Source organism: Leucoraja erinacea, chromosome 29, assembly GCF_028641065.1.
Source record: "Leucoraja erinacea ecotype New England chromosome 29, Leri_hhj_1, whole genome shotgun sequence".
In the NCBI taxonomy this organism is placed as follows: Eukaryota; Metazoa; Chordata; class Chondrichthyes; order Rajiformes; family Rajidae; genus Leucoraja; species Leucoraja erinaceus.
Window position 1 is genome coordinate 4,642,599 of NC_073405.1, and position 24,275 is coordinate 4,666,873.

The window sequence follows — 24,275 nt, forward strand, 5'->3', positions numbered from 1 at the left end:
CAGTGCAGAGCAGAGACGTGTGGCTCGAGGTTGGGCTGTTGTCGGGGGCGGGTTGTTGATGTTGTTGGAAGGACAAGATGGCGGCGGCCGTGAGGGCGAGTGTCAGGGCGGTGAGCGCCCGGAGATTGCGTCTACCCACCCGGGCCGCCCTGCTGCTGGTAAGGCGGGACGCGGCACCTGAGCGCGAATCATTATTTTATTTAACTGAAGAATGTAGATTGAAGAATTCTGAGGAAGGGCCCGACCTGAAACGTCTTCGTCTCCTATCCATGTCCTCCAGAGATGCTGCCTGACCCACTGAGTCACTCCAGCACTACTTGTCTTTTTTGGGTAAATCAGCATCTGCAATTGCTTGTTGCTGCACTGAAATCATCTTAGCTAAATGATTGCTGCAGTGGCAAAAATACAATGTGAATATGCTGTTAATAATCAGATCAGGCCGCATCTGCGTGGAGGAAAACAAGGTCAACGTTTCAGGTGGAAGGCACTTTTTCAGAAATGAAAGGCGAGGGTAGATGCAAGACTGTAGAGTGGGTGGGGAGGTGATGGTCTCTGACAGGGTAAAAGTGGGCTGACCATGGGGGTAAATTGTGAACCAGCCTATCTGGTAAGTGAGTGAAGAACATGGACAAAAGAACCATGTCAAAAACTGAGTTACGAAATGCATAGCAGGAGGACAGGTCTCGCAGGTTAGGTTGAGTAAAGCAAAAAGCAAAGATTATAGAGCTCTATGATCTTTGGGGAAAGTGAGTTTGGAGTCTTTTATTGTCGATGTCTCGAAACGGAACAATGAAATTCTTACTTGCAGCAGCACAACAGTTGTGTAAACATAATAATCTGTAAACGCCATCTTACACAACCAAAACAGTTGGGCATAAATATATATGTAACAAAACAATAATGCAAAGATAGAAATGATGCTCTATGAAGTTTGCAGTTTATTTGGAGGTTGTAGTGTTTAATAGCCTGGTGGTTGTTATGAAGAAGCTGCTCTTGAACGTGGACCTTAAAGATTTCAGGCTCCTATACCTTCTTCCAGAGAAGGGGGTCGAAAGACAACCAGAGCTAACAATGCAGATGGATGACTGATACAAACTAGGAAATTCAGTTTCCCAAAGTTATTGAATTCAATTGTGAGTCCGGAAGGCAACAACGGAAAATAAGATATTGTTCCTCAAGCTTGGGTCTCCTTGGTGTTCTAATTTCGCAATGATATTCCACATTCTGAATGAATGAATGAATGAATGAATACGTTTATTGGCCAAGTATGGACACATACAAGGAATTTGCCTTGGTGCTCTGCTCGCAAGTAACAAAACAACATAGAGTAAAACATTAAGAATAAAACATTATAGTTTAAACATGTGAATGAAATAAAATACCAGAGCAAAAGGAGGCTACAGACTTTTGGTTATTGAGTAGAGCTACTGCTCGTGAAAAAAAGCTGTTTTTATGTCTAACTGTGGCAGCTTTGACTGTCTGGAGTCGCCTTCCAGAGGGAAGTGCTTCTAAGAGTTTATGCCAGGGTGAGAGGGGTCAGAGATGATCTTACCCACTCACTTCCTGGCCCTTGCAGTGTACAGTTCATCAATGGGGGGAAGGTTGCAGCCAACAATCTTCTCAGCTGATCGAACAATTTGCTTCAGCCTCTGGATGTCGTGCTTGGTGGCTGAGCCAACCAGACCATGATGGAGAAGGTGAGGACAGACTCTACGATGGCAGTATAGAATTGGACCATCATTGCCCGTGGCAGGTTGTTTCCTCAGATGCCGCAGGAAGTGCATCCTCTGTTGGGCCTTTTTGACTGGAGTCGATGGTGGCCCCCCATTTAAGGTCCTTGGAGATGATGTGACTGTGGTGTTGTTGATGGTAAGTGGGGGGAAGGGGAAGGGGAAGGGAGGGGGAACTCTCCTAAAGTCTACTATCAATTCCACCATCTTAAGAGAATTGAGCTCCAGGTTGTTAAAAAGGCACCAGGAAGGTCTACATTCATTAACTGTTTGAAGAGATAGATTGGCTTGGCACGGAAACCTAACTGAAGCTTGAACTCAGGATTAGATGAAAAGTTATACTTTATAATTTACGAACCTATCTCCAATGACGTAATATTAGTAATTCATTCCACTCTTTTTTCTTTTTTGACATTTGTATTTTTTTTCTTTTTCTCTCTCTTTCTCTCTTATTAACTATCTATATTAAAAAAAACTAGAAGCGGAATCAATCCACAATTGATTGATATACATGAGAAGTTTTTACTATAATATGTAATTATATTTGACCATATGTTTGCTTCTAATAAAAATATTTTTAAAAAAAGAAAGGCACCAGGACGTCAGCTGCGTTACTTCCTGTCTGTAGGCAGATTCCTCCCCTTCCTGGATCAGTCCAATAGGGATTGTGTCGTCCGCAAACTTGAGAAGTTTGACAGAGGAGTCTATGGAGGTGCTTGAGAGAGTAAAGGAGAGGGGAGACAATGCAGTCTTGCAGTGCTCCTGTGCTGAGGGTCTGCGGGTCCGAGATGTGGAGTTTAGAAGAATGATACGCCTCATTTAAACTTTAATTCTTTCAAGACTTTAATAAACTGAACACTTTTGAAGGAGTAGGCCTTTAGGATGAGATAAGAGGAAATGTATTACTTTATAATGGTGATTATTTGGAATTCTCTCAGAGGATTGTTAAGTCTTGGTCATTGATTTTATTCAAAACAAATTAAAAGAATTCTGAGTGCAGAAAAAAGGATTACTGTAGAAAATCAGACAGTCTATTCTCAATCATCACTTGAGTGGTGTAAGGTATTATTGACAGTTGTTTCCAGCAGCACTTGCTCACTAATAATCTATATATTGCTGCTCAATTGGAACTCTGTAGGTCAGTTCCCCCAACTTGTTTTCTGCTTAGTTGTACCACAACTGCAACCTTTTATTTAAAATATTCATCCTCTTCACCAGCAGAGTACCGTGGCTGCAGTATATACTATTTACAAAATACAATGCAGTTGCTTGCCAAAGCTGCTCTGTCGTTACATCCCAAACCCTTAACCTTGAAAGTTAAGAACAGTGGGATGGAAAACAACCCCGCCAGCAGGTTCCCTTCTAATTTGTACATCATCCTGACTTGGAAAAAATTGTTATTTTCTCGTCACTGCGTTAAAATTCTGGAATTCCAAATCTGAGAGTGTAGTGCGACTAGGTTGACTGGACAGACGGACTGCAGTGATTCAACAAGGTGGCTCAGCATCACCACTACCACTTTAAGGACTGATAAAAATACTGATCTTACTGATGTGTAAGAAGGAACTACAGATGCTGGTGACACAAAAATCTGGAGTAACTCAACGGGACATGCAGCATATCTGGAGAAAAGGAATGGGTGACGTTTCGGGTCGAGACGCTTCTTCAGACTGTTTATTCGATGCTGCCTGTCCCGCTGAGTTACTCTAGCTTTTTCTGTCTACCTTCTGACCTTACTGATGCTATCTTGATATAGTTTAGATTGTGTGGGAACAGGCCCTTCAACTCACCAAGTCCACGCCGACCAATGATCACCAGTGCACTAGTTCTGTCCTAAATACTAAGGGCAGTATTACAGAGGGCCAATTATCCTACGAACCTGCACTTCTTTGGAGTATGTAGGAAACCGGAGAAAACCGACACGGTCACAGGGAGAATGAACAAACTCCACACAGACAGCACCGGTAGTCAGGATCTAACCCAGATCTTTGCTCTGTCACTGTGCCACACTGATATTATCTAATCTATATTTAACTTACTCAGTCTGAAACATTTGACTCCATACATTTATTTTTCATTTTCAGACTTTGTCGGCTGTAAACAGAATTAAAAATCTTTTGCAAGAGAGACCAGAATGTGTAAGTAAAAGTGAATTTTAGCAAATAAGATTTTGCATTCCAAATAGAAAAATGTCTAGTTTGTTACTCATTATGTCAATGCAAAACTGAGATTTTTTTCCCTTTTGTCAACAACCCATGCTCTTGTGAACCAGGGAGTGAAAATCACTCTTTCTGTCAACCTAGATAATACAAACCGAGACCTTTGTCCACTTCCACTCACGTCACTTTCAACGTCAAAGTTAAAATTGTAACGCTAACAAAAAGGCCAGAAGTTTGTGGGTTCAAATTTCACCCAAGAGACTCCGGACAAAAATTGCACGTTACTCTTGTGCCATTTTTATGGGAGTATTGCACTTTGGAAGTGCCTTCTTTATTCAATTGAACTCAAATGATTCTGTGGGGGTTTTTTTTCAAAAGAGAATTATTTATTTTTCATTATTGTTTTATTATTGTTTCTGGCCAATATTTACTTTAAGTTACTTTTTAAAAATCTACCCATTGTCATATTGCTATTTGTGAGGGGTTGCAGTGTTTGTGTGCTTCATTATAAGAGTTAAGGCATTCCAAGAAGTACTTATTTGATTATAAATGTTTAAAAAAGGACTTGATAGGTTCCGCGATACAGCAAATATGTCTTATGTCATATGTAGAATAAACCATCAACATTTATGATATTCTTGTGCTTAATTTTGTAAAATCATACAATTTAGTCAGAATCAGCAGCTTTTAAATTGCATTCTATGACTTCTGTAAATAAAAAGTAGAATTTTTCAATGGGCCTTAATAATGCTTTACTTTAGAGTATCAATAAACTAAAATCTCAGCTATGTTTGACTAAAGCATTTAAATGTGGAGGCATAGGGGTGAAGAGGAAAGGTGAGCAGCTGGGTTTGGAATTGAAAGAGAGAGACTGCAAAAGAAACCTGATTGTGACTGTGCCTTTGAGGAAGAAGCATAATCTTTTTAAGATGAGAGGACATATATTTTTTCCAAATGTTTGTGACTGAACAGGTGGCCCTTTCCGGTATCTGCATATCTCTACCGCTGTGCATTCACTTTGCATTCCTAATCATCTGCAGAAACTTTGCAATTTGCTGCAGCCATTTATATGTATGTTAGGGTGATGTAACATGTTCAAAGTTAGTTAGTAAATTACTTACCACGTTGTTGTTATTATTCCTGGGCAATACATATCAGTATAAATCAGTTTCATTTTGACAATTATTCTGTAAGTATTGCATTGATGCCATTAAGACCATTTTGTTTTTTGTGCTTCAGGTTGGTTTGAAGGTGGGAGTCCGTACTCGTGGCTGCAGTGGACTCTCCTATGTGATAGACTATGCAACGGAGAAGGGAAAATTTGATGAAGAAGTAAATCAGGATGGTATGGAATATCAGCACTCTGTGGTTTGCAGTGGATTAATATTCTACGTAATTAACTGAGAAGCCTGTTTGCTAGGAGTGTACGATTTATGACTTAATTAGCCTCATATTGGCCTGCTAAGAGGGAATGGGTACCTTGCATTAGGGTATATAATTGTGATAAAGAAATTTGAGTTTGGGAGATTCGGTCGCCACCTTTTGATTAACAGATTTAAATTGTGCAATTTCAGTGAAACTTGTGAATGGTCAAACATAGGAAATAACTAAATCTAGCTTATTTCCATCCAGTCTATTCATCAATTTTTGTTTTCTTCACAGGTGTACGTGTGTTCATTGATCAGAAAGCACAGTTAACCCTGCTTGGAACCGAGATGGATTTTATTGAATCTAAACTCTCCAGTGAATTTGTTTTCAATAACCCAAATATTAAGGGGACATGTGGATGTGGTGAAAGCTTTACTGTATAAGTTAAGTACATTGTAAGCTGTGTGGAACTGTATAGATAACTGAAATCCACAAAACAAATTGGATTGGTGGTTGAGCGTTATTACTTGAAGCTCCTTTGTTGTTCCCAATTTTCAATGGAGAATTTTTGTATTATTGATATGATTTTAATTTGCAGGCATTCGATTTAATTGTACATTTGTATAAAATATAAATACTGTGTGTAAATATTTGATTATTGTTGCTATCTTGCTAACTCAGAGGTAATGTGTGTAAACATTCTAAATATTAAATTTAATATGGGAGTGGGGAAATCTTTCAGCACTTCCAAAAACATGCACTGTATCTGTGAGTTAGGAAGTGCTTTTCTCCAAGATTCACAGCTAGACATTTACAAACATTGCACAACCTTGAAGTTTGTATCGAATACAGACGCAAAGAGCTGAAGTAACTCGGCCGGTCAGGCAGCAGCTCCGGAGAAAAGGAATATGTGACGTTTCAGGTCAAGACCTTTCTTCAGACTAAGAGTCAGGGGAACGAGAGAGATATGGACGATAATTAGGACAAATGAATGGACGATATGCAGAAAGGAACGATAATCATGAAATGTGGAGCCCACAATGGTTAATTGTTAGCTTTGTGGGGTTAATACAGAAAGTGGAACTCAACAGGACGACTTGTGTGGGGGATGGTCGGAGAGGGGTTGCAAGGATTACTTGAAGTTAGGGAAATCAATATTTGTAAATTCGGAACATCCTCATCTGTCAAATAAAATGGAGCATTTAACTCTGAGCTAAGTGGCTTATGGCTATGTTACATACAGTTCAAATATATCATCTAATATAAATGTAATCTGAAATAAAATTTTAATTTGTTATCTGAAAGCTACATTTGACATTGTTGTATCTTAATATTTTGGAAGGAATGAGAATTTACTTAACAAATAAAAGGAGGTTGTTTTGAGAAACTATGGATCCAAGTTATGAACTGCAACGTCGAGATATTTGGTATATTGTCAATTTCAGTCCTGTGTTCTCTCTTCATTTTCTGGTACATGAATAAGTCAGCAATGCTTTCTGCTGTTGCCTAAGCATAAACAAAATTATTACCTTTGCGGCCAATTTTATTACTCCCTGAGCATGCAATCTAATTATGAAATAATTCCTTCAGAATATGCACCCAAGGTAGATTGTTTAGTTTAGTTTAGAGATAGTGCGTAAACAGCCCTTTAGCCTACTGTGTCTGCACTGACCAGCGATCCTACACACACTAGGGACAATTTTACATTTATATCAAGCCAATTAACCTACAAAAATGTACGTCTTTGGAGTGTGGGAAGAAACCAAAGATCACGGAGAAAATGTATAAACTCCGTACAGACAGCACCCGTAGTTGGGATTGAACCCAGGTCTCTGGTGCTGTAAAGCAGTAACTCTATCCTGTGCCACCCTATATTGTGAGTCAGTTAGCACTGATATCTTCCAATGTTGATTGTGGGTAGCGCGAGGCAAAAGTGTACTAGCTTTGCCTAGAAGTAAACAGAAGATGAATGCTTTGTTACAATATAGCACATTTGTGACTAATTATTCTGGCCGCCCGTAACCACAGAAACAACAGTTTGTTTAAACAGTTTGTTTTTAAGAGGCTAGTGAGTGTGACTCAAGTATTTTTTATTGCAGCAGAGAAAAATTGAAGATTGAAAAGAAAGTAAAATTCCACACAATGGAAACATCACACAGATATCAAACTGAAACTTCACCTATTATTTTGACAAACTTTATTAAATAGCACAGACCGCATAAAATAAGACAGCATTGCCTTTAACATCTAAAAACCTCTGGTAATTATCTCATACCATGGTAAACTGAAACAAGTGTTCCGAAGTATCGACATCATCATAAGTGATAGGAGTAGAATTAGGCCATTTGGCCCATCAAGTCTACTCCGCCATTCAATCATGGCTGAGTAACAATATTTATACAGCACGATTCACAAAATACCACCAACATAATACCATTTAATTCCAACTTTTTTTCTTTAAAGATGCACACAAAATAGAAAGACCTTTCACAAGTAAAAGTTTAAAATCAAATCTTTATAAGATCAAATCCTACGTCAATTCATTTATTTTCCACGATGTCTAAATTTCTTACACAACTTTAGCCAAATTTGCTACACACACACACACACACATTTTAAAACTTATTTTCTAGCAACCTTATGTCTTTGAAACAAAACACAATTTATGCTGTAATTCCCTAACTAATATCCGTTTCCAACCCTGGTCTGTGGAAGCCAGGGAGGTAATTAGGAAGCTATAATTCCCGAATTGCTCTTACACATAAGGATTCTTCCTGGTTTACATGTTGGATGAAAGGAATCGTCAATGCAAGGCAACTTTGATAAGACAGGGCAAAAATAGGATGGGCAACAGAAATTGTGATATTTAAATAAAATGATCAGAATATTCAATTGCACATTCAAATCACAAACTTATCTGCCGAAAGCAATTTCAATTTTGAAAACGAGAAAGACTAGCAAAATAAATTTGTGGGAAATATGTTTTTTGACTTCAAGAAGTGCAAAACTACAGATAAAAACACTAATATTTTAATTCAGAAACCATGGTGTTTTAAATTTGTGACTGAACAACAGGGAAAATGTTTTTCACACAAGTCTTGGCTGCAGCTGATTATGTTCACACAACATTTACGGATCAGCTAGAATTGGACAGACTTTGTACCAATCAACTCTGCTGTTCCAGGTAGACAGATAATAGTGGTACTGGGGGTTGGAAATCTGTGCCTTTGTTGCTAACCTCAGTCTGTCTTTTTCCATTGCAGTCAGAACCTGTAAATGTACAAATATTGGTTGAAATGCGTGTAGGATCCAACAGTGTACCAAGTAGCCATGATAACTAAACTGTTATTATGTTTACTCACTTTGTGAGATGAGATCCAGATACTGACACAGAGCATGAAGCAACAACCTCTCATAGCTGAAAGAAGAAATATTTAGGCTCTTTTTAGATTGCTCAGTAAATATTCACAATTATCTAAAGATGCTTGGCGCAGCTTTCAAAATGTACCAAAAATGAACACTCAACCAGTCTTTTCTGATCACTCCCTCCCATCCAAGGAAAAAGCTTACTATGAATTTGATCACTTTTGATATATTAAAAAAATAAGTCCTTGGCATAACAGTATAAACCAAAAATAAGACAGTATTTACACTATATACAAATTATTTCAAACCATCTTTATTCTTCATATGTTAACAAAATATTTCACCATTTGGTGCACAGGGGTAAAATATAGAGTCCTTGTTGAATGCCAAGAGGGTATTTTAAAAAGAAGTAGCAGACTTCTTTAAAAAAAAAATGTTACCTGTTTTCCAGCATTGCCTTGTACACAGATTGTGGTTTTATGGCAAAGAATCCGGTCAACTCCTCTTCCAAAAATTCTAGGATACCCTGAATGAAGGAAAAGTCCAAAACTGTGCTCACCGCAGCACTAGAATTGAAACATGTGCTTCCTCAACCAAGATTATTTAAAACATAATTTTCTCACTGATGCTAGCAAAATGATGTAATTTGCACGAATGATGTAAATAGAAAAGTTACTTTTATACCTGAACCTCTGAAATAAAAATCAATTGGAATCTGCAGGTATTCTACATTCAAACAAAATTTTACCCAAGTGCTGACAATCATGATTGCAAATTATTATATTTCTTTCACAGAAAAGAAAAATTGTTGCTCTACAATTTGCAAAATATTAGTAAAATTCACAAATATCTTTAAGATTAATATTTGACTATTTTTTAAAATATATGGGATGGTCTAGCAAATACTCCTTTAGGATGCTTTTAGATAGCTACACAACAAACTAAACGCTGATTAAACAGCAGTGCTAACCATGGGGATCTGACGACGTCTTAGAGCAAAACGCAATCTTCGGTCAATCTTCTGAAAACGCTCTTTTCCCGTGCAACGTGAGTGCTCTGTAAGAAAGTATAACTTAAAACATATGAAACAAAACAATTATGCACTAATGTCATTATTTTACAGGATAAGATTTTTAGGCAATCTCGCTGCACCAGTTTGAAATTGATGAGTGGATGGAAACAGAAATGTGAAAGACTACATTGTTGAATGGTGGAATATGTTAAATGGTGTTGCCCAGGAATTGTATCTTGGTGCCTCAGGTTTTCAATATTTTAATGAAAAATTTGCCTGAAGCAGTTGATTATGTGTATATCTAGAGATGATAAGTCAAGAGGCCAGAGCCAAAGTAACTGGTGTGATTAGGAGCAGGATGTTGTGAAATTCTAGATTTGTAGAACATCCAAAACTAACAAATGGAGGCTAGTATTTGAAAGTGGGGGATGCTTTGTAAATGGTGAGAAACGAGGAATTGGAACATCCAAGAAAATTGCAGGCATGGAAATAACTTTTAAAATACCCAAGAGTTACAGTAGATGTTTTTCTAATGGCCTATGAGCTTCTGGCAATTATAAATGGGTTGATGTGCAAAGAAGAGGGAACTTTGCTTCAATTGTATGGATCATTGATTATATTTCATCTGAGAGTAATGTATTCAGTTCTGTACTGACCTTGAAAGAAGTGCGGCATTAATTCAACTGAATAATACCAAGGCTAAGGTATTAAGTTATGCGAGTCTGTCAAATAATTCAGTAACATTCTCTTGAGATGTGGCTAGACACAATCTATTCAAGGAATCTATAATGATTAACTAATACTTCTAAACCAGATATCAAAAACAAGAGCCTTATTAACATCAAGGGTGAAATCTGGAAGTATGACCACATTTGATAGTAGAAATATGGAAGAATTTCTCCACCAAAAGATAAGATTTTAGACTAATTGAAATTTTCAAGACCTAAATCAATTTGCCAGTTAGAGGTATCTATGGAAGGTTGAGGTGCAAATCTGTCATGGGCTAATTAAATGACGGAGCAGACTTGGAAGACCAAAAGGTCCTCCCATTCTTAAGGATAATTCCTTACCTTCTTTGGTATCCTGGGAATTTGAGCAAGCTTTCCTTTTGCCCTTCTTCATTGCCTTTTCTTCCAGATAATGTAAAAACTTCTCTTGCTCTTCACCAGAACGGTTCATAAAATCATTCCAGATCTGAAAATACAATCACCATTGTATAATACATCTACCAGGTACATGATACAGCAGTTATCATCTAACAGGTGATTCAATTCGAAAAGGCTGTCATTGCTAATACCATTTAACTTTGTGATTACGTATTAAATTTTAAAATCTCTGCTCCAAGGAGGAGATCCTGGCAAAGTTTTACAAGAACAATCATCTGAATATTTCTTCAAACATAAGATTAAAAAGTAATGTGGTCTTGGAATATTTCTTCCCAGACAACAATTTCAGATGGCCAGCTTAAATTTGAGATCTTCCTAAATACTATTATGGTGCAAGGGTAAATTCTTGTATTGGTTTAGTATCGTCACATATACTGACAGATAGTGAAAGATTTTGCGTGGTTTCCAGGCAAATCATACTATAAACGAGTATGATTACGCCATACACAAGTACAACAGGTATTGCAATGGGAAAAATACCAGAGTGCAGGATATAGTGTTACATTTTAGTATTACAGTAATATAGAAACTTGTAAAGACTTTTTAAAAAGAGTGCAAGAGCCCAAAGGAAAATAGGTTGGGAGATCAGAGCTACATCCCTATTTTATGAGGATCATTCTGTAATCTGATAACAGCTGGGAATGAACAGTTCTTGAATCTGGCGGGCATGCTTTCAAACTTTGGTATCTTCTGCCCAATGGGAGAATGGAGAATAGGGAATTACTATGGTGTAAGTAGTCCTTGATTGTGTTGGCTGCTTTCCAAAGGCAGTGTGAAATATAGATGGAGTTGATGGGTGGAGGTTGGTTTATGCGATGGACTGGGCTACATCCACAACTCTCTGCAATTTCTTGAGCTCATGAGCAGAGCACATTGGAACGCATCCCAATATAATATTTTACAGGTACACCTGTAAAAGTAGGTAAAAGTCATTGGAGACATGCCGAACTTCCATTGGTATGCTTTCCAGGTGATATTTTGGTGAAGGTCTCGACCATCTTCATTTCTGCAACACATGCTGACTGGGGCATGTACACCACCTCGTTTTCTGAAGTCAACAACTAGGTACTTTATCTGCCTGGCATTGAGGAAGTGGTTGTTGTCTTGACATTGTGTTATTAAGCTCTTTATCTCCTTTCATCTCGTTATTGTTCAAGATCCAGCCCACTACCATGGTGTGATCTGCAATCTTATATGTAGAGTTAGGGCAGAATTGTCCACACAGTAATGAATGTTAAGAGAGTATGGGACTGAGAATGCAGCCTTGTGGAGCACTGGTATTGAGAATTATTTCGGAGGATATTTTAACACCTATTCTTACTGATTATGGTCTATGGGTCAGGAAGTCGAGGGTCCGGTCGCAGATGGAGCCGGCTGTTTCCTCGGTCTGGGAATTTGGAGATGAGTTTGATGGGGATTATGGTATGAAGCCAGAGCTATAGTCAACAAATAGGAGTCTGATGTAGGTGTCCTTGTTATCCAGATATTTTAATGAAAAGAGTTGGGCCAGGGAAGTGGCATCTGCTATGGATCTCAGTAGTTGAGATGTAGTGGATCAAGGCTGAATGGGAGGCTAGAGTTAATGTGCACCATGACCGGCCTCTCGAAGGACTTCATGATGGTGGATGCTGGAGCCATTGTTCAGTAGTCATTAAGGTATGCCACCTTGCTATTTTTTTCAGCACCCAGATGATAGTGGTTTAGTTTAGTTTAGTTTAGAGATACAGCACGGAACAGGCCCTTCGGGACCGCGCCAACCAGAGGTGCCTTTCTGATTTGGTCTAGTTCATGTGCTCGGAACAATCCCAGGAAGGTGCTGCTAAGTAGGGATTTAAAGGATTTTTACTTAAATAATATTAAGAAACAGAAGTACATTTTCACGTCACAATGTGCATAACTTGCAGGGCAAAAGCTGGAGGAGTTCTCTCAAAGAAACTGTGGTGAATTACTGCAGTGCATCTTATAAATTGTTCACCGTGCGGCCACCATGTTCTGATGTTGGGTGGAGAGAATGTTTAAGGTGAGGGAAGGGTATCAAGCAAACAGGCTTTGTCCTGAATAGGCAAGCTTTTTGAGTTGTGTTAGAGCTGCACTGACAAATGTGGCATATTGCATCATAATCCTTAGTTTATTTTATTGTCATGTGTACTGAGGTACAGTGAAAAGCTTTTCTGTGGCAGTGAAAAAATGATAAATTACAATCAAGCCGTCCACAGTGTACAGCGAGGTACAGTGAAAACCTTTTATGTTGCGTGCTATCCAGTCAGTGAAAAGACTATGCATGATTACAATTAAGCCATCCACAGTGTACAGACACAAAATAAAGGGAATAACGTTTAGTGCATAATAAAGTCCAGTAAAGTCCGATTAAAGATAGTCCGAGGGTCTCCAGTGAGAAGGACAGTAGCTCAGGACTGCTCCCTAGTTGGTGATAGGATAGCTGCTGATAACAGCTGGGAAGAAATTGTTCCTGAAATCTGGAGGTATGTGTTTTCACAATTCTGTACCTCTTATAACCATATAACAATTACAGCACGGAAACAGGCCATCTCGGCCCTACAAGTCCGTGCCGAACAGTTATTTCCCCCTAGTTCCATCTACCTGCACTCAGACCATAACCCTCCATACATTTCCATTGTCTGATGGGAGAGGGGGGAGTGGGGGGGTAAGAGAGTTTCTGGTGTGAGAATTTGTCAGGATGAGTAAAGTCAGGAGGCTTCAGAATAGTCAGCCTCTGATTTCCACTTGTACTGTAAGCACAGAATTCATTTCTCATAAATGACAACTCGCCAGACATGTGGGTTAAGGGCTGGCAATGACGATGCCACTGAATGTCAATGTCAAGAGTTGGTGGTTAAACCATTTCTCAATGGAGTGCAAGTGTTATTCGTCACATTTCATTTCAAGTCTTGCTGAATGTGGGAATGAATTGGTTCCCTATTAGAAGACATGTAAATGGCAATAAATACTGTGCAAACATACACATATTTGACCTCATATGTAAAGGCCACCGATGAAGTACAGAGACTACTGGAGCTCGGCCAGGCCCTGAGGAATGTACTCATTTACAGCTGAATGACTTGCCATCTCCATTAGACCCATTAAATGAAAAACACAGAATTAATTGGAAAAATAAAATCACATTTATTCAAACACATTTTAATTGTGAATCTTTACAATCAAATCAATATTCATGGATTGTTAATAAATTGGAATACCTCAATATAGTCATCGTTACAACAAGCCTCTGTGAAAATTGTTGGGGAAGCTGGATCTGCCTGGTCTACATCTTTGACGCATTCCTCTTTCTCCACGAGGTTCATCAAATAATGAGCTATAAAGAAAATGAATCAAAGTAAATTTTGGCTTTCACTGTACAAACAGAATAGCACAAAGCACAATTTGTTACAAATGTGATCATGAAGGACTGGATTTTGTAGCCACGATTATGCAACAGTGTTCACAGTGACTTATATCGATCTACCAATATCGATCTACCAACTTGTGACAGGGACCTTCAATTTTGCTATAATTTAATTTAGACATTCAGTAGTGAAACAGGGCCTTCAGTTCACCAAGCCCTCGCTGACCAAAAGATCCCTGGTATCCCGTCACAATGCTCTCATTAGATAGCCAAGTAATCAATTATATTGAAGATAAACACAAAATGTTGGAGTAACTCAGTGGGGCTGGCAGCATCTCTGGAGAAGGAATGAATGGATGACGTTTTGGGTCCAGACCCTTCTTCAGACATTGTATTGTCTAATACAATCATATTGAAGAGTTCTCAAACAGCAAATCAAAATCTAAATGCACTACATTTAAAGTTAATACTTTGACAATTTTGCAGGGCATGAAACATGCACAAGATTGAGGGACAGTTGACATAACAACCAAACAGAACAACAACTTTGAAATTATTATCTACAGAAAATTCAACTCTCACACTTAGGGTGCACGGAGAAAAGTAATGCCACAATTTAAATATAGTGCCCCATTAAAAACGGAGTTGTACTTTATTCTTTCAAAATATTGCACTTTGTTGCATTATATGCCGAGTTGCTTTAAATTAACGAAAAACTTTGCCAGTTCACTGATATAGCTGTAATTTAAGCTAGAGAAGGTCACAGAAAGATCGGCCTGCAGAGTGTGTGGCATTTCCTCGATTTTGGTATTTCATGTGCTCTGGTGCCATTGACTGGCAGTTTCTTCACAATTATTTGTAAAATGGAGGCCAACATAATTGCACTGATAAAAATTAAGCAATGCTTCACGGTAGCCCATTCTGTTTCATACACTTTCCAAATTATTTATCAACATATGTTGTGAGAATATCAATTTTTGTAAAAATCCAATAAACGGAAGAGTTTCAATCAAGTTTTGGCAATTGCACAAGAAACCAGTGCATTAAAAAATAACGCACACCAAATTTGTCATTTTGTGCTATTAGGATGAGCAAAAGGAAATATGAAACCGTGTTTTCTTACAGTGTAGGCGCACCCCTGTGCTGTGGCGAAGATAGACACAAAAAGCTGGAGTAACTCAGCGAGTTAGACAGCATCTTTGGAGAAACGGAATAGGTGACGTTTCGGGTCGAGACCCTTCTTCAGACCCGAAACGTCACCTATTCATTTTCTCCAGAGATGCTGACTGATCCGCTGAGTTACTACAGCTTTTTGCATCTTGTGTCTATCTTTGGTTTAAACCAGCATCTGTAGTTCCTTCCTACACATTCCTGTGCTATGGCCATAGGTTTCGGAAATTCGCCCTTACAGTATTCCCAAATCACTATCCAAGAAATAAAAATACAGAAAAAGTCCATGAGAGCAAATTTAAAGTGAAAAAATATAAATAAATCCACACAATATTTTTTAACTTGCATTGCATGTTCAAATGATATGGTCTTGCATTATGGAAAATCACAATTTGGTGCATTCTCTAAGATCCATCCTATCAATCACATCACACCACTTATTTTCTGTGACCATTGCATACTACTGCGTTGACCGTGTTTGTTTAAAGTAGCCAAATAACTAACAGGCCTTAACTAACAGATGTGGGTGGAAACCAGAGTATTTAGAGAAAACTGATGCAGTCACAGGAAAAATATACAAACTTTACATGGATAACACCAGATGTCAAAATCAAACTGCAACGGTGACATAGCTGAATTAGCTACAGTGACACTATGTGATCGACACCAAGTTACAATCTGTGGAAATCAGAAAGCTAGACGCTAGAAGCTTAAATAACACCAGAATCTAAAATAACACCAGGAAATGCTGGAAATATTCAGCAGTTCAGGTCACATCTGTGGGAAGAGACAAAGATAACATTTGTTCACAGACCCTTTGTCAGACTATGTTTATATTGACTCTGTTTCTTTTTCCTGAGATGTGAGCGGACCTGCTGAGTATTTCTAACATTTTTTATTTATATACACAGTCACAATTTAGTTGAAATAATCCATAATCAGAATTAAAAATTTGTATAAATAAATTAGGTTTTGTCTTTTGCTTGGATTTACAAATTCAGGGCCTATTTCTAGTCACTCATTGAACAGATGAACAGGGCCATCAATTAATTACTAGGAACAAGCCAAATCACAGCAGCTGAAACTATAAATAGAAAAATGTTGACCAAAGGTATTGTTCAGCAAAAAAAGGCCAATCATTTCCAAAACTTGTATCAAAATACCTTTTGTAGAGGAGCAATAGAGGATGCTGCAAGAAAATGAGGAAACAGGCAAGGGAAAAGGATGGAGGGGGAAAGACAGGGAGAGAGATATGGAGGTGGAAAAGAAAAGAGACAGAAAGTGAGTAAGAATTTCATTGTCCTACCTGGGACATATGACAATAAAACACTCTTGTATGTAGAGTGAGCAGTAGGAATGCAACAAAGAATTAATCAAATTCCCAACTCGGAGAAACTGGTACATTTTGGATAATTGCAGGTATCTGTGATTGACGGAACTCTCTCCCGAGTTTTGAAATAGGACTTTGTTGTATTTCCCCACTTAAGTACAATTGTTTTTTAGTTACAGGCAGACTCCAGGTTACACATGGGTCTGAGAAATATTTGTAAGCAGATTTCTTCATGTCAGAAATGTTTGATTTCTATAGTTCACCATATCATATCGCTGCTCAATGTGCACTTGCTACAATTCTTTCCATGCATTGAATATTCATCCCAACATGACCCATATGTTATATATATTATTTTGTCATTAATGAATACCAAAGCATTTTGCAATATTTCTATTTCTAAAAATGCTCAGGTCATCTGTAACCCAGGGACCCCTTGCAGAGCAAAGTAAGTGCAGCCCACATTTTATACTGATCCCTATCCCACACTGGCATACAACCTGTAATATATGTCAGCTGCACGATTTACTGCAGCAACTCACTAGCGTCTCCCACTCCTCCGAGCTCTCCTATCAAGCGATGATAAATCTCTGGAATATGAACACTTCCATATATCCTCCACTCATCCACATCTAAACTTGAACATATAATTACCACGTCTTCACTGTTGCTTGGTCAAAATCGTGTAATTACTTCATTAGAGCATCGTGGAAGCAGTTCATCAGCTTCCTCCGCACATTAGAACATGCAATTTAAAAGAATTGTCACTGTAACCAACATTCTGAGAGCTAAAAAAAATGGACAAGGTGGTAAAGTGTCACTTTTGGACTTCAGTACTTTACTGTTCTAAATGTGCAAAACTCCATTACTAATCTTATACAAAGTAATTCATTCTGATACTATTTGCATGAATATCACAAAGTGTAGAAATGTTTGAATAATATTCCCAACACAGTATTAAATTGGATAACAGTTTAAGTACTTGACCCATTTACTTTGCAAAGAGATAATTAAAATACATTTTTGAAAACAAATAAAACTGCAGCCTGCAACCTGAAATACAAATAGAAATGGTGGAAGAATACTGTCAGTCAAGCAGCATCTGTGGAAGGAGAAGAAAACAGTTAACTTCATCCAGCTCAGGGAACTAGGTCTTAGCTCCCAATGTAACTAGAGGTCTTTGCTCCTCCCAATGCAACTAGCACCAACACCACCTTCTTGTGACCATCAGCTCAGAGGCACCTCAAGGCTGCGTGCTCAATCCACTGGTCTAGTCTTCCTATGCCCATGACTATGCACTCAGCTACAACTTCAACATTATCTTTAAATTCACCAATAATACCCCAATGTCTCAACAAATGGAGAATACAAACCAAAGGTGAAATTTAATTGCAGGAAAAATAGATTACTTCTTTCAAATAAGTTTGCTTCATTCTGAAAGCACATCAGCGCCTCTACTTCCTGAGAAGATTACGGAGAGTCGGTGTGTTGAGGAGGACTCTCTCAAACTTCTACAGGTGCACAGTCAAGAGCATGCTGACCGGTTGCATCGTGGCTTGGTTCGGCAAGTTGCGCGCCCAGGAGCGGAAAAAACTGCAAAAAGTTGTAAACACAGCCCAGTCCGTCATCGGCTCTGACCTCCCTACCATCGAGGGAATCTACCACAGCCACTGCCTCAAAAAGGCTGGCAGCATCATCAAGGACCCACACCACCCTGGCTACACCAAAGATAGACACAAAAAACATGTGTAACTCAGCGGGCCAGGCAGCATCTCTGGAGAGAAGGAATGGGTGACGTTTCGGGATGAGACCCTTTTTCAAGATTGCATTATTCGGTTTATATGGCCTCTTCTTGTGATGTATCACTTTACGATTCTAAATTTTAACTGCCCTGCCAGCCTAGCTGAATAGCCTACTGATGTCCTTCAGAAGGATGGCGTTCTTCTTGTTGATAAATATATTTTCATAGCCCCTGCAAACTGAAATTATACATTATATAACTGATCCAAGCCGTTAATAAATATCAACAATTAATTACACATCAAATGAATGAGGTTACTAAAAATGTTAAAAAATGTAAATGGGTTATTTTTTTTATTTTTTTTTTAACTTTACAATTTTAATTACTGCTGCCTTCAGGTAGAAGGTACAGGAGCCAGAAATCTGCAACAACCAGGTTCAGGAATAGCTGCTTCCCCACAGCCATCAGACTATTAAACTCAACTCAAACAAAATCTGAACTTTAATTAACCTACGGCACTTTATATACTTATTTATGTGTGTGTATATATATATATATATATATATATATTCAATGGTATATGGACACACTGGTCTGTTCTGTATTATTTATGCCTGCAATATTCTGTTGTGCTGAAGCAAAGCACGAATTTCATTGTCCTATCTGAGACGCATGACAATAAACTCTCTTGAATCTTGAATACTTGGGTAGTTGAAAAAAATGCAGCAAAATAATGTCAGATGTCTGCAAATAGATCTCAAGATTTATTAAAGTTCATAAGTTCTAGGAGCAGAATTAGGCCATTTGGCCATCGAATCTACTCCGCCATTTAATCATAGCCCGCCTTCTCTCCATAGCCCCTGACACCCATAACCCCAGAACATGCATATAGACACTTAACTATTTAGAATGACAGCTTAACTATGAAGTACTTTTCCAATGTCTAGCTCCCATTCCTCTTTCCCAGAGGCTGACTCTTCAGGCTGCAGTAAGGGTCAATCAGCCTTGTCACCATGATATGCAAAAGAACAAGTTTTCATTGACATTACATAGGATTAAGACCCAAGATGATTCTATTTCTAGCTGTTATACACAAGCCCCTTTCACCCGGCCAAGCCCTATCACCAGACAGAAAGGAACAGAAAAAGTGTCTGATTGTTTACAATCCTGAAAATAGAAGTAGCAGAATCAAATGCAAAACCCAAACATTTACCCAGCCGAAAGCACCTATTGCAGCAGAGATCATGAGGAGAGCTTCAGACCCGACTGTTGTGTGCACTTCTAACATTTCCAAGGCTTTAGATATTGGCAGTCCCATAGAGAACAAACATATTGAGCTGAGTGCACTTTGATCGAGCCAGATAACCTCACATCAGGGTGACTTTTGAAAGAAGTGTGATCACATTCAAACTTACTTACACATCAAATGAATGAGGTTATAAAAATGTTTAAAAATGTAAATGGTTTATTTATTTTATTTTTCTTTAACTTTATAATTTTAATTATTTTGTAGTAGCTTAAACTAGCTATTTAAATAACCTTAAAATGTTAACTAATTCAAAGTTTTAAATCTATTTGACCCATTTTAAAATGTCTCTGATTTATCAAAGACATTTAAAAACAACTATAAAGACCTTCAACAACAACAAACTGATAAAAGGTTGCCAGTGCATCAGTTGCCAGTCTGATGTCTAGTCACGACTCATTCCCCATACCACCTCAAAGGAAAATTACAATATCCAGCTCTAGTTGGAACCACAGAATTGCAATTGGTAACTGTGGCTCTTGTGGACAAAGAACAGGGAATGAGCGGGAAGACAGGTCAGATTAAGCTCAGTCTGCTGATCTCTACACTGCAAATGGAACTCCAAGCTTCTGAACAATGAGGTGCACATTTTAACTGATCTGATTGCCCACATGTAAATGTGACAGTATTTCAAAGTGACTACATTTGCTTCACCAGCTGTGGAAATAGAACTTTATGTCATCTTGCACAATAGGAAGTGAATTTACTCACAAACAGTTTCTGGAAATTGAATAAAACAACTTGTTTTCATCATCTACCATTCAGGTCAGTCTTACTTCCAACAAAAGACAAGCATAATGAAAATTGTGCATTGTTAAAGTTCACTTCTTACTGTTCTCAAGTCTCCTCAGACTTTTTCGGCCTTTTGCCTTGGGAATGAGATCAGAGTTACGGATTGCTTGATTGATGTAATATTGCTTGCGTTTTGCGGGTGATATACGCTTTGCAGGAGAGTACTGCAGAGGAGGAAGGCAATCTTCAATCAAGCTGAGAATATTAAAAAGGAAAGATTAATTAAATTGGGGCAAAAGTAAAATCTATTTCATAACTGGCAATTACACATGATGCATCATTCACCAAGCTGTGGTGTAGAATGTACAAAGGTTTGATACTTCCTCCTTTCCAGAAGGCAAAAACTCTTAGCTCATCGAAGAACCATTCTCATTAGAAAAACCTAACATAAGAATTTGGCACTGGGCATAACATCAAAGGGTTTTAGTGAGAGCTTGGAGGTGAATTGCACAGTTTTGATCGGTCAAGTTTACAGAAGGTTGAATGAAGGATATCAGGCAGGTATGTGGTAGATTAGTCCAAAGAAGGAATTAGAAATGAAAGAGATGGAGTAGGGTGTCAACAAATAAACTGAGGCAGGATAGAGTGAGTCAATAGTGTAGATGTAGAAATAGATGATCTTGGTGAAAGCAAGGATGGTTAATTTTAAAAACAAAATGATGTTCATTCATTAATCCTCTGGTTTAGCCACACAATTAAACAGAAATGGAGATGGAGTTTGCAGGTTGGACCAATATTAAGGCTTTTCCAATAATTACATGCAGGATCTGGAATACAGCCGATCCAACCCGAATTTTCAACCGTAAAATGGATTAAAAATATTGTTGATGCCTCAGATACAGTATTTCGCTAAACCACACATTGGAGATGGTGCAGAACAGAATAACTATATTGGTTCCACGGGCAAAAGATTTTGATTACTTGGCAAGAGACTGAAGTTAAGGTTACTTTTTTGTGAGGCAGGAAAATTGAAAATAATTTAATGGAGGTGTACAACTTCATGAAAGTTTAACTGCATTTCCTCATTCATTAATTATTTGTTATCTGGTTTGAGCAATTTTTTTTTTTACTTCCCACAGAAGCATCACTCATTGGATGCCAAAACTTTTACAGAGCTGTGGGAACATTAAAACGACCAGCACGGGGACAAAGGACCAAACGGCCTACTCCTGCAAGGTTAGCAACATTAAAGGAATAGTAGGTGTACACCAGACAAAATGTTACTGCAACAAAGACCTTGACAAAATGAAAAGATTTTATGTGTGTAGGAAGGAACAGCAGATAGACAGAGTCTAAAGAAGAGTCTCGACCCATTCCTTCTCTCCAGAGATGCTGCCTGTCCCGCTGTTACAAAAAGCTGGAGTAACTCAGCAGGCCAGGCAGCAGCTCTGGAGAAAAGGAATGGGTCGAGACCCTTCTTCTCCAGGATTTATTGTATTTTTAGCATGCCCTGTTGAATATTATGTTGCAAAACAAAAAGCTCTAAAAGCTATCTGAAAAACTTCCAATTGTCTTTTACATTGGGAAATGCACAAATGAGAAGTATTTGTTCATTCTGTAACATGCTGTATTATTTGAAAGATCTGATTGTTCCAGTTTGAAAGAGGTGTACACCCAACTGACATTCCTAAAAAAATGCCTTTCATTCCTTCTGACATTAAAAGGGATTATGGAAAAAAACCATCTTCGGATGCCTTATAAAAATAAATTGGCAGTCTCAAAGGAAAAAAAGCGGACCTGAATAGATTTGACTCCCTGCCACTTCAGTACACTCAATATGGCGTCCTTCATCTAGTTAGTTGCCAATTTGAAGTACAATATTGCTAATTTGGAGTACAATACAGCATATCCATCCAGTAACATTCACAGCAAGGGGCAGATCATTCTGTGTGCAGGATTAACATATCATCATGATATGAATTATTCTGTTATGGGTTCCACCCTTCCGGTGCAGGAGGCCCTGAAACTGGCTCTTTCTGCAGAATGTCACTATGGCAATTGATCCAAGCTCCAGTGCAAACTTCAGCAAGAAACACGGGACTTTGGAATGTGCCAGCAGAAAATGTTTTGAAAGCTAGCTCCCTCAATCAACAGCCTGTAAATGACCAAGGAACTACAAATCCTGCCCTTGTTTAGTCCACCTAAACCTGCCTGAACTCCCAGTTGCTAAACACTTTAACAGCACCTCCCATTCCCACACTGACCTTTCTGTCTTGGGCCTCCTCCACTGTCAGAGTGAGGCACAGCGCAAATTGGAGGAACAGCACCTCATATTTCGCTTGGGCAGCTTACACCCCAGCAGGATGAATATTGACTTCTCTAACTTCAAGTAACCCATGCCTTCCCCCTCTCTTCATCCCTCCCTAGTTCTCCGACCAGTCTGACTGTCCCCCGATTCAATTATATCTCTATATACTTTGTTGACACCTTCTCCAAGTTAACATTGAACTATTCTACATTTCCCTTGATGTTATACGGACCACCGGTTTTCCAGAAACGAATGGTTTTGGAACCTCCTTTAATCCGGACAAATTTACGAGCAAAAATACTATGATCTTTGATTACGAGAGCGCAGTGCTAGGAGCAGAATTAGGCCATTTGGCCAATCTACTATGCCATTCAATCATGGCTGATCTATCTCTTGCTCCTAACCCCATTCTCCTACCTTCTCCCCATAACCGCTGACACCCATACTATCATCAAGGATCTATCTATCTCTGCCTTAAAAATATCTATTGACTTGGCCTCCAGAGCCTTCTGTGGCAAATAATTCCACAGATTTACCACCCTCAGACTGAAGAAATTCCTAAAGGAACATCCTTTAATTCTGAGGCTGCGACCTCTAGTCCAAGACTCTCCCACTATTGGAAACATCTCTCCACATCCACTCTATCCAAGAGCTTAACCCCCCCCCCCCCCCCCCCCCCCTTTTTCACACAGAGAGTGGTGAATCTCTGGAACTCTCTGCCACAGAGGGTAGTTGAGGCCAGTTCATTGGCTATATTTAAGAGGGAGTTAGATGTGGCCCTTGTGGCTAAGGGGATCAGGGGGTATGGAGAGAAGGCAGGTACGGGATACTGAGTTGGATGATCAGCCATGATCATATTGAATGGCGGTGCAGGCTCGAAGGGCCGAATGGCCTACTCCTGCACCTAATTTCTATGTTTCTATGATGTCTCGTTTTCACACCTCACCCTCTCTTAACTCTGTCTCGCTCTCCCCGGACTCTCAGTCTGAAGAAGGGTCTCGCCCCCGAAAGGTCACCCATTCCTTCTCTCCAGAGATGCTGCCTGTCCCGCTGATTGACTTCAGCATTTTTGTGCCTGCCCTTGTTTGTCAGCCTTGTGCCGCTGGCAGTCACCCCTCCCTGGAGGGGGGAGGGGGGGGTCCAAACCCAAGGTCCCGCCTCTGTCTCAACGTGATTGATCCAGATCCGCCATCCATCATCCCCCTGGCGGACAGCTGGCGCTGGGGTTGGTCTCCCGCCCTGTCAATCAACGATGATGCTGTCAATCAGCCGTAAACAAGTCACCGATCCACAGGAGCACGACCCGCCCGCCTCGAGCCCGCGGCGCCGACACCAACCAGGGCGAAGCACGGTTTTACTCACACGTCGTCCTCAGAGTCGGCTGGCTCCGACACGTCGTTCCGGTTCGCGATCACCATCGTGATTCTCTCCCCCCCCCCCCCTCCCCTCCCCACACACAGAACCGCGGCGACGACAACAACGGCAACGGACAATCGGCTCCCGCGCGTCCGCCCGCGTCACGT

The 24,275-nt window shown here is 39.3% G+C and overlaps 2 protein-coding genes across 2 annotated transcripts; one reads left to right on the forward strand and one right to left on the reverse strand.

Annotated features, from left to right (window-relative positions):
- On the forward strand, positions 1-6,644 carry LOC129711035 (iron-sulfur cluster assembly 1 homolog, mitochondrial-like). The gene is made up of 4 exons (XM_055658385.1): positions 1-158; positions 3,815-3,868; positions 5,129-5,234; positions 5,552-6,644. The coding sequence occupies exons 1-4, from the start codon at positions 78-80 to the stop codon at positions 5,698-5,700; spliced, it is 390 nt and encodes a 129-aa protein (XP_055514360.1). The 5' UTR covers positions 1-77; the 3' UTR covers positions 5,701-6,644.
- Positions 6,645-7,439: 795 nt separating this feature from the next.
- On the reverse strand, positions 7,440-24,275 carry r3hdm4 (R3H domain containing 4). Its single transcript, XM_055658384.1, has 8 exons — positions 24,115-24,275; positions 20,545-20,699; positions 14,020-14,135; positions 10,706-10,829; positions 9,594-9,679; positions 9,064-9,149; positions 8,620-8,675; positions 7,440-8,527 (listed from the first exon to the last, which is right to left on the reverse strand). Exons 1-8 carry the CDS (start codon positions 24,168-24,170, stop codon positions 8,424-8,426), a joined length of 783 nt encoding a protein of 260 aa, XP_055514359.1. The 5' UTR covers positions 24,171-24,275; the 3' UTR covers positions 7,440-8,423.